At 37.8% G+C, this 15,127-nt stretch overlaps 1 protein-coding gene across 7 annotated transcripts in view; it reads left to right on the top strand.

Moving 5' to 3' along the window:
* The first annotated feature begins 599 nt into the window (after window positions 1-599).
* The window catches only part of LOC18445640 (TraB family protein), a 72,611-nt gene continuing 58,083 nt past the window's right edge, over window positions 600-15,127 (top strand). For all 7 annotated transcript variants that reach the window (XR_016049394.1, XR_002282940.2, XR_002282939.2 and 4 more), the window contains exons 1-3: window positions 600-1,203; window positions 6,669-6,716; window positions 6,853-6,912. Coding sequence is in view for 4 of the 7 variants with exons in the window: in XM_088858294.1 (XP_088714420.1) it covers window positions 670-1,203; window positions 6,669-6,716; window positions 6,853-6,912 (642 nt within the window). In the remaining 3 variants the exon portion in view is untranslated. The remainder of the gene's footprint in view (window positions 1,204-6,668; window positions 6,717-6,852; window positions 6,913-15,127) is intronic.

The following is a 15,127-nucleotide window of genomic DNA, read 5'->3' as shown; positions in this document are numbered from 1 at the left end:
CTACTTAATATTTTATGAGTGAAATTACTATTTCCTTTGGGTATTTCTTCAATGCTATGCTATTTTCTTATATAACTTTCAAAAAAAAAAAATACAAAATATATATGATCATTTACTTGAATGATATTTCCATTGTACTTACAATGCACATAAACCAACTAGTAGGGTATAAAAAAAAAGCATAAAAAAAGGTATGGTTTGTATGGAGCTGATGCTCTAAACAATCAAAATAAAGTGCACGTTCACATAGTATGGAGAAATGTAGTGTATATGGAGCATCTCTATGAAAACTTGAAAATCTTGAATATTGACGATCCAAAAGTACACTAAAAGATACACTATTTTCAAAACTTGAAATCTAATTTTTTCTCATATCCATGTATCTTAATATTGAGATGATCAATTTGAAGCTATTTGAGCATCAAAACAACCTCTTTTAAGTGATATTTTTGAGGTAGGCTCTAATTTGAATGTTTAGACCGTCGGCTCTACATAAACTTCTTCCTAAAAAAACGACCTACCTGCTTTTGCAAGCCACGGTCCGAAACGGGGCCTAAGTGACAGATGACAGTTTTATAGGAAGAGTGAGAAATTTGGAAGGGGATTAGACAAGGAGAGAGAGAGAGAGTGGGGATTGCATGAAGAAAGCCTGGAGAGAGAGGGAATTGGATGAAGAAAGCCTTGCTCGCAGCTGCATCAAGAAAACCTTGTTGGCCTTTGCTTCCACGCCAGAACATTGCATCGCACTCCATTTCTCGATATAGAGAGAGAGGGCATCAGAATAGAGAGAGAAAGAGGAGAGAGAGGGAGGCATCAAAATTTTGCACGTTTACTCTGACCATGACGGATGGCGTTTCGCCAAATGCGGAGGTTTTAGATACAAAACTCTCGCATGAATCTCACGCCACCACCGCTCTCTCCGGAAAATCCATGGAGATCGATGTGGAAGAAGCCAACAAAGGAGAAGATATCGAACCAGACATGGAGGAAGAGAGCGATCCTCCACGTTTTCGGGGAACCCTAGGTCTCCATGAGTCCTCTAATGGAGGAAATGATGCTGAATTACATGACGGTTGGCAAACGTATGAGAAGATGGAGCTCCCAGAAGATCTTGCAAAAGGTGTGGTGCTTCTCAATTGTGAGTCTTCAGTGCCTGGTGGTACCTGCGATGTCTACTTGGTTGGGACTGCTCATGTATCTCAGGTTCACTTCTATCCCTCTTGCTCTTCTCTCTTATCTGTCTGTCATTCTCGCTCGTTCTTTCCATTTATACCTACTGATTTTTCTTTTTCCTGATTTTGTGTCTTGTGATTAATTTTCTGAGATTTCTGTCTCAAAATCGAGAATCCAGCTTGTATGTTGTAATTCTGATTATATATTATTACGGGAACTCTTTCTATAATTAATCATTAAAATAAGTTGCATGTATTTTTGAGTGGCTATTTTCTTTAGAGTGTGGTGAACGTTTTTCTCATGTGAACTTCTAGTTTTCCAAGTTTCTTGTTTCTTTCTTGCTGTTCTTTTTCTCTTGTTTTCCTTTGATAACTGCTATTGTGCGTGTTATTATCGGTTTCAAGCTGCATTCTTTCTCTTTCTCTCTAACACAACGTCTGAATTTCTAATTCCTCAAAATTTTCTGTCTGGTGGTTGTAATGCTTTACAAAAAGCAATTCATGATGTTGTATCTATGAATTGAAATTTCTCTGTGGACTGCAATGAGATATATGTGAGCTGTTCATTTTGTTTTTTCTATTGTCTTGAATCTGATCATTGAAAGTAATAGAAAAACTTTGAACTCATGACTCTTCTCTGCTACATTAGTTTTTTTATGCTTCCTTGTTTTCCTTGCAAAGCGCAATCCCCATTTATAACCCGTATCCTGTCCTGTGAGAAGTTCTGTTGTCCAAATTTTTGTTACTCCTATGAGCTACATTGGTACTTTGTTTTTGTTCTTATTCTGATTGCTGTTTGGTAGGTGCTGTATTAGCCTTGTAGTGTATCTCTATAAAGTGATCAATCAAACTCTCCCTCATCCTCTTTGAGGAAGCAACTCTTATAGTGATTTAATTGCATGGAACTGTATGGATTTATTGTGATTTGTTTAAATTCTGACAGAACTTTGATTTCAGCTTCTGGAAGAAGTCAGAAAGTAGGCCTGACAATGGGCTAGGTGGTTTGGTACGGCCCGGTCTGGTCGACCCTGCCCTAAAAACCTAGGGCCTGGGCCACTCTAAGCCACAAGATGTGGCCTGAGGGCTAGTCTAGGGTCGGCCCGGTTCGGCCTACACCACCCTTTTTTTCTTCCTTTTTTTTTCTTGGATTGAATTTGACCTTCCCTTGCTTGGCTTGGCTAGGGCCAGGCATGGGCCAGAGCTTCTTTGGCCTGGTCTGGGCTAGCCAGGCTGGGGCTATAGGGATTAGGGTTGGGCTAAGGCCAGGGTTGGGCTAAGGCCAAGGTTGGCTCGGCCTATTGTGGGCCCTATTAGAAAGGGGTAGATGATCATGTATCCTAAACATTGATACCCTTTTCTTTTCTTTTCTTTTTTTGACATGTGTCTTAAACTTGTTGATAATAAACGAGTAGAACCGCACATCATGGTATCAAAGGGATATTGGGATAGCATTTGAATGACCCACAAAATTAGGTCAATCCATAAAATATTGCCTGCCATACTGCCATTAGCTAGTGTGTTTTCCTTTGCATTAACCTTCCTTTTTTTGCATGTTGAAATGAAAGTGGCCTGGAAGCTCCAATGTCTGTCATCTCATCAAAGATCAAAGGCGCCAAGGAGGGAGAAAAGGGGGTAGGGTGGAGGTTAGATTTCCTATTAGCCCATCTGATACCATTAATGCTTTCTCCTTTAACAATAATAGGAGCCACCACCTCCTAATCGGCTAATCGCTTGATCTCAGGCCTTAAATAATACTCTTGCCTCTGCGAATGAGCAGTCTATCCTTAGAAGGATAGGATGGTATTTCCTTCTGTGTCCCTTAAACTGACCGCAAACCCCTCTGGCCCAAATTTTCCCACAAACTCCCATTGAAGCTCAACTTCAAAAACTCCCTCGATGGGGCAGACAACTAGGGGGTTGGCCTGCTAATAGAGATAATTGGGAAAGCTATTGTCTTCTAATCCTTCTCAAGTTTCACTACATGAAACATTTGAACTCCGGTCTTGATACTACCCAAACAATCACTTATTATTGAATTTTCTATTGCAAAATCTCCCCTCTGATACTGTCGCTTTTAAAGATTTCTTTTATTATTTTCCATTTACCCCATTGGATTGCCATTGTACACACTCTCCATAGCATGTGGGCCTTGTCATTGAGCATAGCTAATCTTGATATCTAAGTCACTCACAACAATCCAAACGGATCCAACATGGACCAAATAACCCTTGTAAACCATTACTGAATAAGAATATGGTCACCTCTTATGTATATATCATACCCACATTAGGGATTTGCAAACCTTAACTGATGTTCTATTGTTAATTTTATAAAAATTTTATTTCGAAACTAATTTGTATTTGAAATTTCTTGAGGACCATTTGACCTATATAGTTATGAGACTATAGTTAATTGTGGTCTTATGTTTTTGTTTGAGGGACCATACCATCTTTTATTGTCCTTACGTCTGCACAGTTTTTCTCCATTATTTGCATGATGTGTGAACTTCAATACTTGGCTTGAAATTCTACTAACATATTTTAATACATGTATGTATTTTATACATGATATCTTACTTATATCATGTGTTGGTGACACCTGGATGATGATGTGGTACCATCATCCATTCCTTGATAAGCCCATCATCCCTCTTTCTTAAAAGCTTCTTTTCGAAGAACACACATACACTCTCTCTCTTTGATGAAAACTCATATCCTTCTCTCCTCATAACCTTTAATAAATGTGTAAGATGATGATGCCAAAGGTTATGATATGTTGGTGACCCACATGAAATATGGGGTTGAAGCATACATTGATTTTGGTTTTCAACGCTCTATTTTATAAAGAGACAAAGCTATTGTTAATTTTGCAGTAAGTATTTTGTGATTAAGTTCTACATTGCTAGATGAATTGCATGTTTCGGGTTGCGCATGCATCTATAAGAGATATATGATCTAGTTTCGGAATGGTTTTTCAAAATCGAAGCTCATAATTTTACTGCCGATTGGAGAACAAATCGGTATATATTGTAGTGGCTTTAGACAAGTGGTTGAGAGTGCATCCTAGTAACTCTACATCTACCATATTTTCCTTTCTAGAGATTCATTGCATTCAACTCCTTTCCATACTTGAAATGTATCTTTTAGGCTGCATCTAGATACTATTCAAACAACAAAATATCCATTTTGTAGGAAATGTTTTCACAAGAAATGTATTTCACATAAAATAGTTTTTTCCATACATTTTTTCTAAGGATCCAAATGGGGTTTGAGGATTTGTCTGGGTTCAGAGTTTATAAGAATACTCCTAATTCCAAAGTGATAGAGGTTCATAAATTAAATGTTCCAAATTACAAGGGACCTTGAGGCATGATATGGTCCCACTATCATCAAAGTGCTAAACGCCCTTGACTCTTGTAAGATTCCGAGATGCAATCGGTCCTTGCAAGTACAGTCTCAGGATACATACACTTCTTGAGTTATTAAGTTGAAATTCCAATAACTCATTTAAAACTACAACATATATTAATATGTTCTCAAAGTGGCAATAAAACTACAAGCATCGATTGTGAGAAATGATTATGTAGCTACAAATGCAAAATTCACCTAGCACTATAAAACTTAAATATAAAAAAACTTCCTGCATTAATAATTCTATCCCTGCTTCTTGATAAAACTAAGCTAAAACCAAAATCAATGTAAGCTTCAACATCCATATTTCATGTGGTTTATCAACATATGATAACCTTTGGTATTCATCATGTTAACGATAAAGAGTTTTGGAGGTTATGAGAAGATTAGGAGGATATGAGTTTTTATTAGAGAGAGTGTGTTCAACAAAAAGTTGCTTTTAAAAAAGAGGGGCAATGAGATTTTAAAGGGATAGAAGTTCGTAATACATCATCATCTATATGTCACCAACACATGATACAATTAAGATGTCATGTGTAAAATGCATACACGTTAAAATGTCTCAATTACTTTTAAAGCCAAGTATTGAATTTCACGTGTCTTGTAAATTAAAGAGAAAAGATTGAGTGGAGCATAAGGATTGCAAAAGACGGTAGGATCCCTCAAATAAAAATATATGATCACTAATAATTGTGGTTGCCTAACTATATAGGTCACAACGGTCCTCAATAAATTTTCAAATATAAATTTGTTTTGAAATGAAAATTAAATAAAATGAGAGATTTATACTATAAAATCATTTGCTTTTATACAACGAGGTCACAATCACCCTTAGCCATCTGTCATGTTGAACATAGTGATGTTAAGCATTAGTTAAACGGTATGAGGAGAGAAGGATATGGATTTTTAGGAGAGAATGTGTTATTTATAATGAAGCTTTTAAGAAAGAGGGACAATGGGCTTCTAGAGGATGGATGATGATAACAACGTCATCCATGTGTCACCAACACATGGTATAAGTAAGATGTCATATGTAAAATGCATAATTATATTAAAACATGTGCAAGTAACATTTAAAGCCGAGTATTGAACTTCACATGTTATGTAAAATTAGGGAGAAAAAATTGAGTGGTCATAAGGACTACAAAACACAATATGGTCTCTCAAACCAGAACATATGACCATAAGCAACTCTAAGTCTCATAACTACATAGGTCATAATGGTTTTTAAGAAATTTTCAAATATAAATTTGCTGCGAAATCAAAACAAATATAATTAATGAAATGGCAAGCAAGCTGATTGAATGTAAAAACTATAAGTACTGGGATTGCCAATCGAAGGTAGCGGTCGCACTCCAAAATTGCGACCTGACGCTTGAAGAAGATCATGCCGAACATAAAAAGAGGGAACGTGCTTCCATAGGTCATCGGAGGACCATCACTAGAGTACAATAAATACTTTCCATGTTCTTTCCAACTTACCTTTAAAAGAAAAACCGATTCTCCCATCTTGTCTCACTGAATGTTGTTAATTATAGAGCAGTGTTGCTGAATCTTGTACTTCACAGAGCAGGGAATCTTAGGCTCTTTACTGATGTCTGACACTTACACATAACACGAATGCCATGCCCATGTGACCTAGGTTGAGACATAGGATGCGATGAAAATATTTGGATCCTGTGAAGCCTCAACCCTTATGTGTAGAATGAATAACCAATTGAATGCCCTCAAATGCCACTGATTGGGATGATGAGCTATGTAGGGAATCCTATTTCTATGTACCATCCTTGTTTGATTTTAGATTTGTCTTGATCTTTTAGTTTAGAGATTGATTTTTCATTTAATTGTGAGAGTAATTGCTCTTTAGCCACATTTCATGTTGTACAATTGTTTTGAATCTTTTCATCACAAATTATAGCCTTCGTAATGTCATCATACTAGAGTTAGCGAGCTGGTCCTGCAAATTTATGTTTTTATGTGTTAATACAGGATATCTCCTTGAAGGAATATTTTCTTCTATACATTATCCTTTGGTCATATAGTATGGTGTGTGTTTGAACTTTATTTTCTTGGTTCTTGCTTGTAGGAGTCGTGCCGTGAAGTTCAAGCCATCATACGTTTCCTTAAACCGCAGGTGCTTCCCTTTTCGAACTGACTAAACAATAAAACTGATGGATGGGTGATTTAGCAGGTTAGCAGCCTGCATTAAGATGTATCTTGCATGTTTTCCATTTAATCATCTGTGTGGTTACCTACAATTGTTTTTCCAGGTCGTTTTTTTGGAGTTATGCCCAAGTCGAGTGTCTATTTTGACCACTCAAAATCTAAAGGTACATTGCTATGGTGTGGAGTTGCATTTTTTATTATTATAATTTGGGTTTTTTTTGCCAAGGCATTGTTGCTTATTTCAGTTTCGTAGAATATGTTTATGGTATATCTGCAAACTATGCTAACTCAATTGTGGTGATTCACATTTGGGAGATTGGTTGGCATTAATAGATGCTTGGATACAAGGGGTGCATAAATAATTTACTGTTGCCTGTTCATAATTACGAAGGAAGAAACCAATATCTACTACAAACCTTGAGTATTGGATTATTCTGCAACCTAACCAGTGTTTGTTACCCACTTGAAGTCATTCATAGATCCATTACTATGATGCTTTATTTGTATTCCTTTCTATTTTATTTCTCCTGATATTTTAGATTAGGAAACTATGAAATTGTAAATGTTTCAACAATATAATACATGTCATTTCATCCATTCATTACTCAACAGATAATGGTCGAGATGAGCTGCTCTCCCGCTTAAGTCTTCCTCCACTCAAGCTGAAGATTAGATCATCGCCATGTTCTGTTTATTTAACAGTGGAGATGACTTGCATCATACTGTTGATATGGTACATGGATATAAGGTCCCTATAGATTATTAGGGATTCTGTTTGGCATATATAATGGTTTTCATTCAATGTATGACTCGTTGCACTTGCCTTTAGTGGCTGTGTATTAAACATATGGAGCAGTTCGCTCTGTTGCCTTCGGCATTTTCATGTTCTATGATATAGCTTCGACTTCTTTGAGTGCCTTTATATGCACAAGAAATTTTCCTATCAATAATCACATGAGTTAAAACCATGTTAGATGTTATCTGGCATTATCCGGTGTTTTCTACCAGGACTTTTGTTTTTGAATGTTTTATAAGAAGAATTTGAATTCGCTGGTGTGCATATCGTCATGATTTAGGTGCTATATGGTTTTAACCTGGTGGGACAGGCAATGCCTGGACTCGTATTGGGTGTAAAATGATTGTTATGTCCTTGTCAAGTGTTGATGCTTAAAGACCAAAATTTTTCTTGGTATGATGTTCCCACTATGGTTATTGGTGTTTTCCAACCAAGTAGTCGATACTGTTGGGTTTTTATGGCTATTTACAGGCCTTATGAGAGCATGCAATGACATTTTTTGATGAACTCCAGTGGGAGTATGGTTTAGAGGGGACAAAGTTGGCAATACTAATGCCAAGACTCAAACTAGGCTTGACGAGCTAGGTTGAATTGAGTTCTAAAATCCTATGATACCCGGGCATATAGCACAACTGAGAAGGGTTTGTAGGGTTATCCCTTGATGAGGTTGGAGAGATGCCCATGGTAGTTGGCCAAGGGACGTAGTGACCCTTGTATGTGATTGGTAGGACTTGGTGAACCCTTGCATGTACATGTACGAGAGATAGTCCCATGCACCAATTACGATGAGTGTGCAAGGTCTGTGTGACCTAGGCTTGTCCCTAGGGGGAATCGTAATCCATAGACTAGGATTGTGTTTGCAGCACCTATTGACTGGATTTGGTAGTCTAATCATGAACTTCTGTGATGGACTATGGGTCATGGGAACTACTAGGTAAGTTTGAGAAAGTGAGTGTGGGACACAATCACCAGTAGAGATGGAGTGCTTTAGTGTTTTCACATTTTCCTTGGCAAAGTTGGATCCGATTCCCATCAAATTATTTTTTTTTAAATGAATTTTAGAAAATAAAAATAAATTTTAGAAATCTCTGGATATTTTATTTCATCAAAATTGATTTTTAAATATGCTAAAATTGAATTTTCAGGTCTCTAAATATTCAGAGAAGAAAATAAAATAACTAGCCATTTCAAAAAATGATTTTATTTTATTATAAATTATTTTATATTATGGGAACTCATAATACATTAAGGCCCATTTTTTTAGGCTGACCTTGATGGGGGGACGTGGGGCCCACTATACCTCCATAGAGTGGCATGCCCCACTTTTTCTCACTTTCCATATGATGTAGCTTGTACTTTAAGCCATGCAAATTGATTTGAATGAAATGGAAAGTTTTGTGAAAAGTGGTTAATTGATTTGGAAAAGGGAATGAGTAGAGATTGATTGAAAATAAGGGAAACACATCATGTACTTTCTCTACCCACAATATTTGATGAGATTAGGTTAAGGAAGCTGAGTGATAAGGTTTTAGCATCTTTCATTAGGTCATGATGGCTGATTTATGGATTGTATGGCTAATATCTCTAATCCCTCAGGTCACTTATGATAAATTATTTGATGGGATTAGGTTAAAGAAGTTGAGGGATAAGGTTCTAGCACCACCATTAAATTATGATGGCTGATCTATAGATTGTATGGCTAATATCTCTCACCCCACATGTCACCTAAATGGTCTAGATAGAATCTCAATGAGGGTCATCTCACTACACCCAAGCCTTGAACTCTCTGTCTCTTCTTAATGGGTGGTACGCCACCCTCTCTCTCTCTACTCTTCTCTCTATCCTAACATGCTCTCTTAGAGACAAAGAAAGGAGCACGCCCCTAGGGTTTCATACAAGCAAGAGGGGGCACGACCCACATAGATTGAAAAGAAAGTGAGGCCCATGTTCATCCTTATGCTCTCAAGTGCTAAGTAAGGGTTTAACCTAATTTCCCATTTGCTGAGATTCAAGAAAGACCTAGATCCTGTGCGCCATTGGTGGAGGATACTTGGTGTGGGATCTCGTGCACCATTGGTGGAGGATACCTGGTGTGGGGTGTGCAAAGTCTATTGGAGGTATTCTTTTGACACATTGTCTTATTTTATGCTTTTTTATGATTTCTTGTTTCCAATCTCAATTGATATAATTTGATTATGTAATGAAGAGGTTTTGAAAAGTGGTAGCAAGTGAGAGTCCATATTTTGTTTTCCTTTCATTTATTTGGGTTTCAATTGTAATGCTTGGGACATATGTAAGTGTTCTGGCCAGTATAGCAGAGGAAAAAATTTTAAACTACATCGACCGTGCTAGTTCACATCGTCCACTTTCATCGCCATTATTTTATTTTCTTTGTTACTTTCGTACTATTGGGACAAAGAAATCATATCAAAAAATTTTATTGTTGTAATTTTAAAGGCTGAGAGATTCGACGGAACAAACTATGCCTCATAGAAGCAGAAAATCGATTATGTGCTATATGAGGAAGGTTTTTATGCTATCGTCATCGAAGCTTCACCATCTCAACCTAGAGAGAATGCATCTCAGGGTACAAGAGATGCATATGCCCAGTGGGAGCGCAAAAATATGCTTACAAGGCATATCCTACTCGTGGCTATGCACTACTCATATGTATCGGAGTACTTGCCATCAAGACCGCAAAAGGCATGCATGAATGGCTCGAGAAAGAATTTGCTGATCCATTACTTGTGAGAAAGACTCTTGCCATGAAAAAGTATGACGACTTGTAGATGCCCGAAGGAGTAAAGATAGCTGCGCACGTGCATGCTATTAGAGCCTTGGTTTGTGAGTTGGAGGCGATAGACATGTGGCCTAATGAACTTATGCAAGTGGTTCACCTTCTAAATACTCTCCTCGCCTCATGGGAGGTATTTATGGCTTCTCTTGTTGCTAGAGAGACTGCTTCTAGGCTAGAGGAGCTTGTCTTTGCTAAAGGAACATGTGTGATGCACTGGCACCCAAAGAGGCAGTGCACGTGGTGAACTCTAAATCTTATTTCAAACTAAACAAAGGGAAAGGAAAATTCGATGGAGAATGAGTAAAAACAAGGGGATAGAGAGACCAAGAAAATAATAAGGCTAGAAAAGAGAAGAGGCAATGTTTTGTGTGCAAGAAGGTCAGTCACATTGCTAAGAACTGTAGGTTCGATAGAAACCATGCCAGTAATAGGGAATATGTCTGTGTTATCTTTGAGAACATGCTAGCCAACCCCAAGGGTGCATCTTGGTGTTTGGATTTTGGAGCTACAGCCCATATGTCAAACACCAAAGATGGATATCAAAACTTCGGACCTGTGGGGCCAGGCAAGCAATACATTTTCATGGGAGGAAACAAACAGATTGAAGTTCTGGGCTTTGGAGACTATGTGTTAGTAATGAAGAATGGAAAGACTTTGGTCATAAAACAAACATTTTATGCTTATGAAATGAGGAAGTGTTTGGTTTTAGTCCCTAAGTTGGCTAAGGCTGGGTATGTCACTATCTTCTCTGTTAATAAGGTGACAAATAAGAACTTTGGTGAGACTGTTATGACCGGTCTTCTCAAGGACGGCCTATTTGTTGATTGAAATGAAGGAAGAAATTGCTTATGTCTCATCTCCCACTCATGAGAATGATGCTTATTTGTGTCACATGCAATTAGGAAACATAAATTACAAAAGAATGGAATGATTAAAAAAAGATGGCCTTTTAGAATAGTGTGTGGTTTATATAGAGCCAAGGCTCTAAACAATCAAAGTAAAGCGCGCCTTTAAATAGTGTCGAGAAATGTGGTTTCAATACTGTAAATCTTTGTGATAGCCTTAAAATATGTTTTCATCTTTAATTATAAAATTTAAAGCTTCAAATATAGTGTAGATTGAACAGATCTATGAAAACTTGAAAATCTTGAAAATTGATGGTCCAAAAATGCCTTACACGATGCACTATTTCCAAAAGTTGAAATCTATTATTTTCTCATGTCCATGCCCCATTCTTCCCAAAACACAAGGGCATGGGGGATTGTGCCACAAAACGTGGCATGCCTCGCCCCCCCCCCCCTCCCCCCCCTTTCTGCATCTTGATGTTGAGATGATCAACTTGAGGATATTTGGGCATCAAAACGACATCTTTTAGTGAATTTTTTGAGGTGGGCTATAATTTGGTTGTTTAGAGCCTCGGCTCTATATAAACGTTTTCCTTTATAAAATTGCAAAGGGAATTTATTCAATTTTTGTGAATCATGCGTGCAAGGAAAAATGATAAGGAAAACTTGCACTGGGGCACAAAGAGCTTCTAATATTTTATAAATCATCCATAACGACATATACGATCTCATGAATATGGCAACCAAGAGCCACAAAAGAAATTTTATCACGTTTTTTGATGACCACTAGTGATATGACCATATTTACCTATTGCACTCAAAATCCAAAGCCCTAGACTGATTCAAGGAGTACGAAGTCGAGGTAAAGGATCAAACCAACTAAAAGATAAATGTCCTAAGAACTGATAAGGGTGGAGAATACTCCGCACATCTCTTTATAGCCTTGTGTGTAGAGCATAAAATTATGCATCAATACATAATCCCTTATACACCCAAACAAAACAGAGTTGTCGAGAAACGGAATAGGACCTTGGTAGAAATGGTGAAAAGTATGATGGGACAACCAAAAATCTCCCTTGAATTTTGGGGAGAAGCAGTATGGGTAGTGGGATGTATTCTCAACCGCATACCCACTAAGGCTGCTGCTCTTACCCATGAAATATTCACTGGTTGTGCTTCGTCCCTTGAGCATCTAAGAGTATGGAGTTGTTTTGCCCATGTCCTAATTCATAACAAAATATGACTAAACTTGATCTAAATGCATCTTAATTAGCTACCTAGACCATGGTAAGGGGTATTGATTCTACAACCTTGAGAATGGGGCAGCCATGGAAAGCAAGGACGCTCATTTCTTTGAGGATGAATTTCTTGAAGCAAAAACTAGTGTCGAGCAGGCCGATCTCTATGAGATGGCCAGTGACAAGGTTGTCTTGAGAACCCGTACCACAACCCCTCAAGAGAAGCAACCATATTAAAAGACCACTCGAGTTCTTCACCTACTTAAGGTAATACTATGAAAGAGTTGAGCTAGACCATGAGCCTACCACATGCGAAGAAGCCATAACCTGTCCTTAAAAACACCATTGAATAGAAGCCATGAATGAAGAATACAAATCCATAGCCCAAAACCATGTATGGGAATTAGTGTCTACTTCGTAGCCGTAAGGCTATTGGGTGCAAATGGGTCTCTATGAAAAAGTTGAAGCCAGAAGGGAAAATAGAAAAATATAAGGCTAGACTAGTAGCCAAAGGGTTTAATCAAAAGGAAGGGATTGACTATCATGAAACTTTTTCTCCTGTTTCAAAATTTCCTTCCACTAAAATCCTAATAGCTATAGCTATCCACTTTGACTTTGAAGTTCATCAAATGGATGTGAAAATGGCCTCTCTCAATGGGGAACTGAGTGAAGAGATATACATGAAACAACCTAAGGGTTTCGTAGAGAAAGGAAAGGGGAACCTAGTTTGTAAACTTCAAAAATCCCTTTATGGCCTAAGATAAGCATCACGAGAGTGGTACATCAAATTTCAATAAACCTTGTCTAGGGCGGGGTTTACCGCGAATGAGGATGACTACTGCATTTATAACAAGGTAAGTGGCAGTGATGTTGTGTTCATATCACTTTATGTGGATGATATCCTAACAGTTAGTAGCTCAATGGTCCTTGTGGTGGGAACAAAAGAATTCCTTTCATGACATTTTGATATGAAAGATTTAGGGGATGCATGATATCTGTTGGGCATCAAGCTAACAAGAAATAGAGCTAACCATATTATTCAACTTTCCCAGTCAACTTATTGCAAAAGAGTACTGGAAAAGTTTGAAATGGATAAATGTAAATCTCTAACCTCATCTACAAGAAGCCCAAACTTAGCCTGCAAATGTGCCCTAATTGTCCTTAATGACGATGACGAGAAAAAGGCTATGGAAAGAATACCTTATCGCAGCCTAGTAGGATCTCTTATGTGTGCCATGTTATGAACAAGACCAGACGTGTCCTTTGTCATGATCATGATTAGCCGGTTCCAATACAATTCAGGGATTGAACATTAGAAGGCGGAAGGCGGATAAGAGAGTTCTAAGATATTTACAAGGAGCTGAGAACTATGCGCTCACATATGGGGAGGTTTAGAGATTGTTGTGAAGGGTATATAGATATGAAATCCACATCGGGATATGTGTTCATGCTTGGAGGTAGTGTTGTTTCTTGGAAATCAAAGAAACATGATGTGGCATTATCCACCATGGGATCAGAATACGTGGCATGTTGTCTGGCAGCCAAGGATGCTGTATGGATAAAAAAGTTTTTTAATCAACTATTGTTTGAACGTGTTTGATATGCATGTGTAAGGATCCTTTGCGACAACTAAGTTGCGATTTGTGCGACTAAGGAGCCAAATTTCATAAGAGGTCCAAGCATATCAAGCCGTGCTATTATCATGTTTGGAATGAGGTACATCTTGGAGGGATAAAGAATACATATATTTCGATAGAGGCAATGGTAGCAGACCCTTTGGCAAAGGGGTTAGTTGCAATTGTTTTTATTGAACATGTACATGGGATGGGGTTGAGAAAGAGTGAGAATGAGAGATTTTAAGGTCTTCAAAGGCCAAGTGGGAGATGTTGGGTTTTTATGGGTATTTAAAAGCCTTACAAGAGTTTGTAATGAAATTTTATGATGAACTCCAGTGGGATTATGGTCCAGAGGGGCCAAAGTTGGCAGTACTGGCCGAGTTGATCTCTAAAACGCTATGATACTTGTGCATCAATATTGGAAAATTTGGCTGCTCAGCCACCTAGGCGGTCAATTGCCTAAAAATGCCTAGGCGGAACCTAGGCAAGGCACTTAGGCGGCTTGTGTGAAGGCACCTGCCTAGGCGCTATTGTCAAGGTGGTCGCTTAGGCACCACCTTGATGCAGTTTGCTGAGGGCATAAAAATTTCCTCGATTATGGCCAAAATAGTAATCCCCCCCCCCCCTAAAGAGAGGGGAAAAGGGTTTTGAGGGACATTCTAAACCCCCAAAACCAAATCTGTGCCATCTAGAAAGAGAAATACTCCCCAAAAACCTTTATTTTGTGATTTATCGAAGATAGATAAATTTTTGATTTCTTTTGAAATCAAAGGTAATGCTTCGTGGTAGTTTTCGAAGCTCCTAGTGGTCAATAATGAGGACTTTTGGCGATTTAATAAATGAGGCTTGGGCCGATATTGTTTTCATTTTTAGAACATTATGCCATTATGATATTTGAATAAAGGTTTTGAGTTTTTCTGCTAAAACATATTATGTTTTGAATTATTTGATTATTTTTCTTTTTACTTGATATTTTTACATATTTGTGGATGGAACATTTACCGATTTGGACTTATATTTTGTGAATAGTCATAAACTTAAATGAAATTGATATTTTGTTTATATTTGATATCCAAAACCTAATCTT

Source organism: Amborella trichopoda, chromosome 2 (genome assembly GCF_054954075.1).
Source record: "Amborella trichopoda isolate Santa Cruz 75 chromosome 2, AtrichopodaSantaCruz75HAP2 v2.0, whole genome shotgun sequence".
Classification (NCBI taxonomy): Eukaryota; Viridiplantae; Streptophyta; class Magnoliopsida; order Amborellales; family Amborellaceae; genus Amborella; species Amborella trichopoda.
The sequence above is the reverse complement of the archived record's forward strand: the minus strand, read 5'-3'. Positions and strand labels throughout refer to the sequence as shown.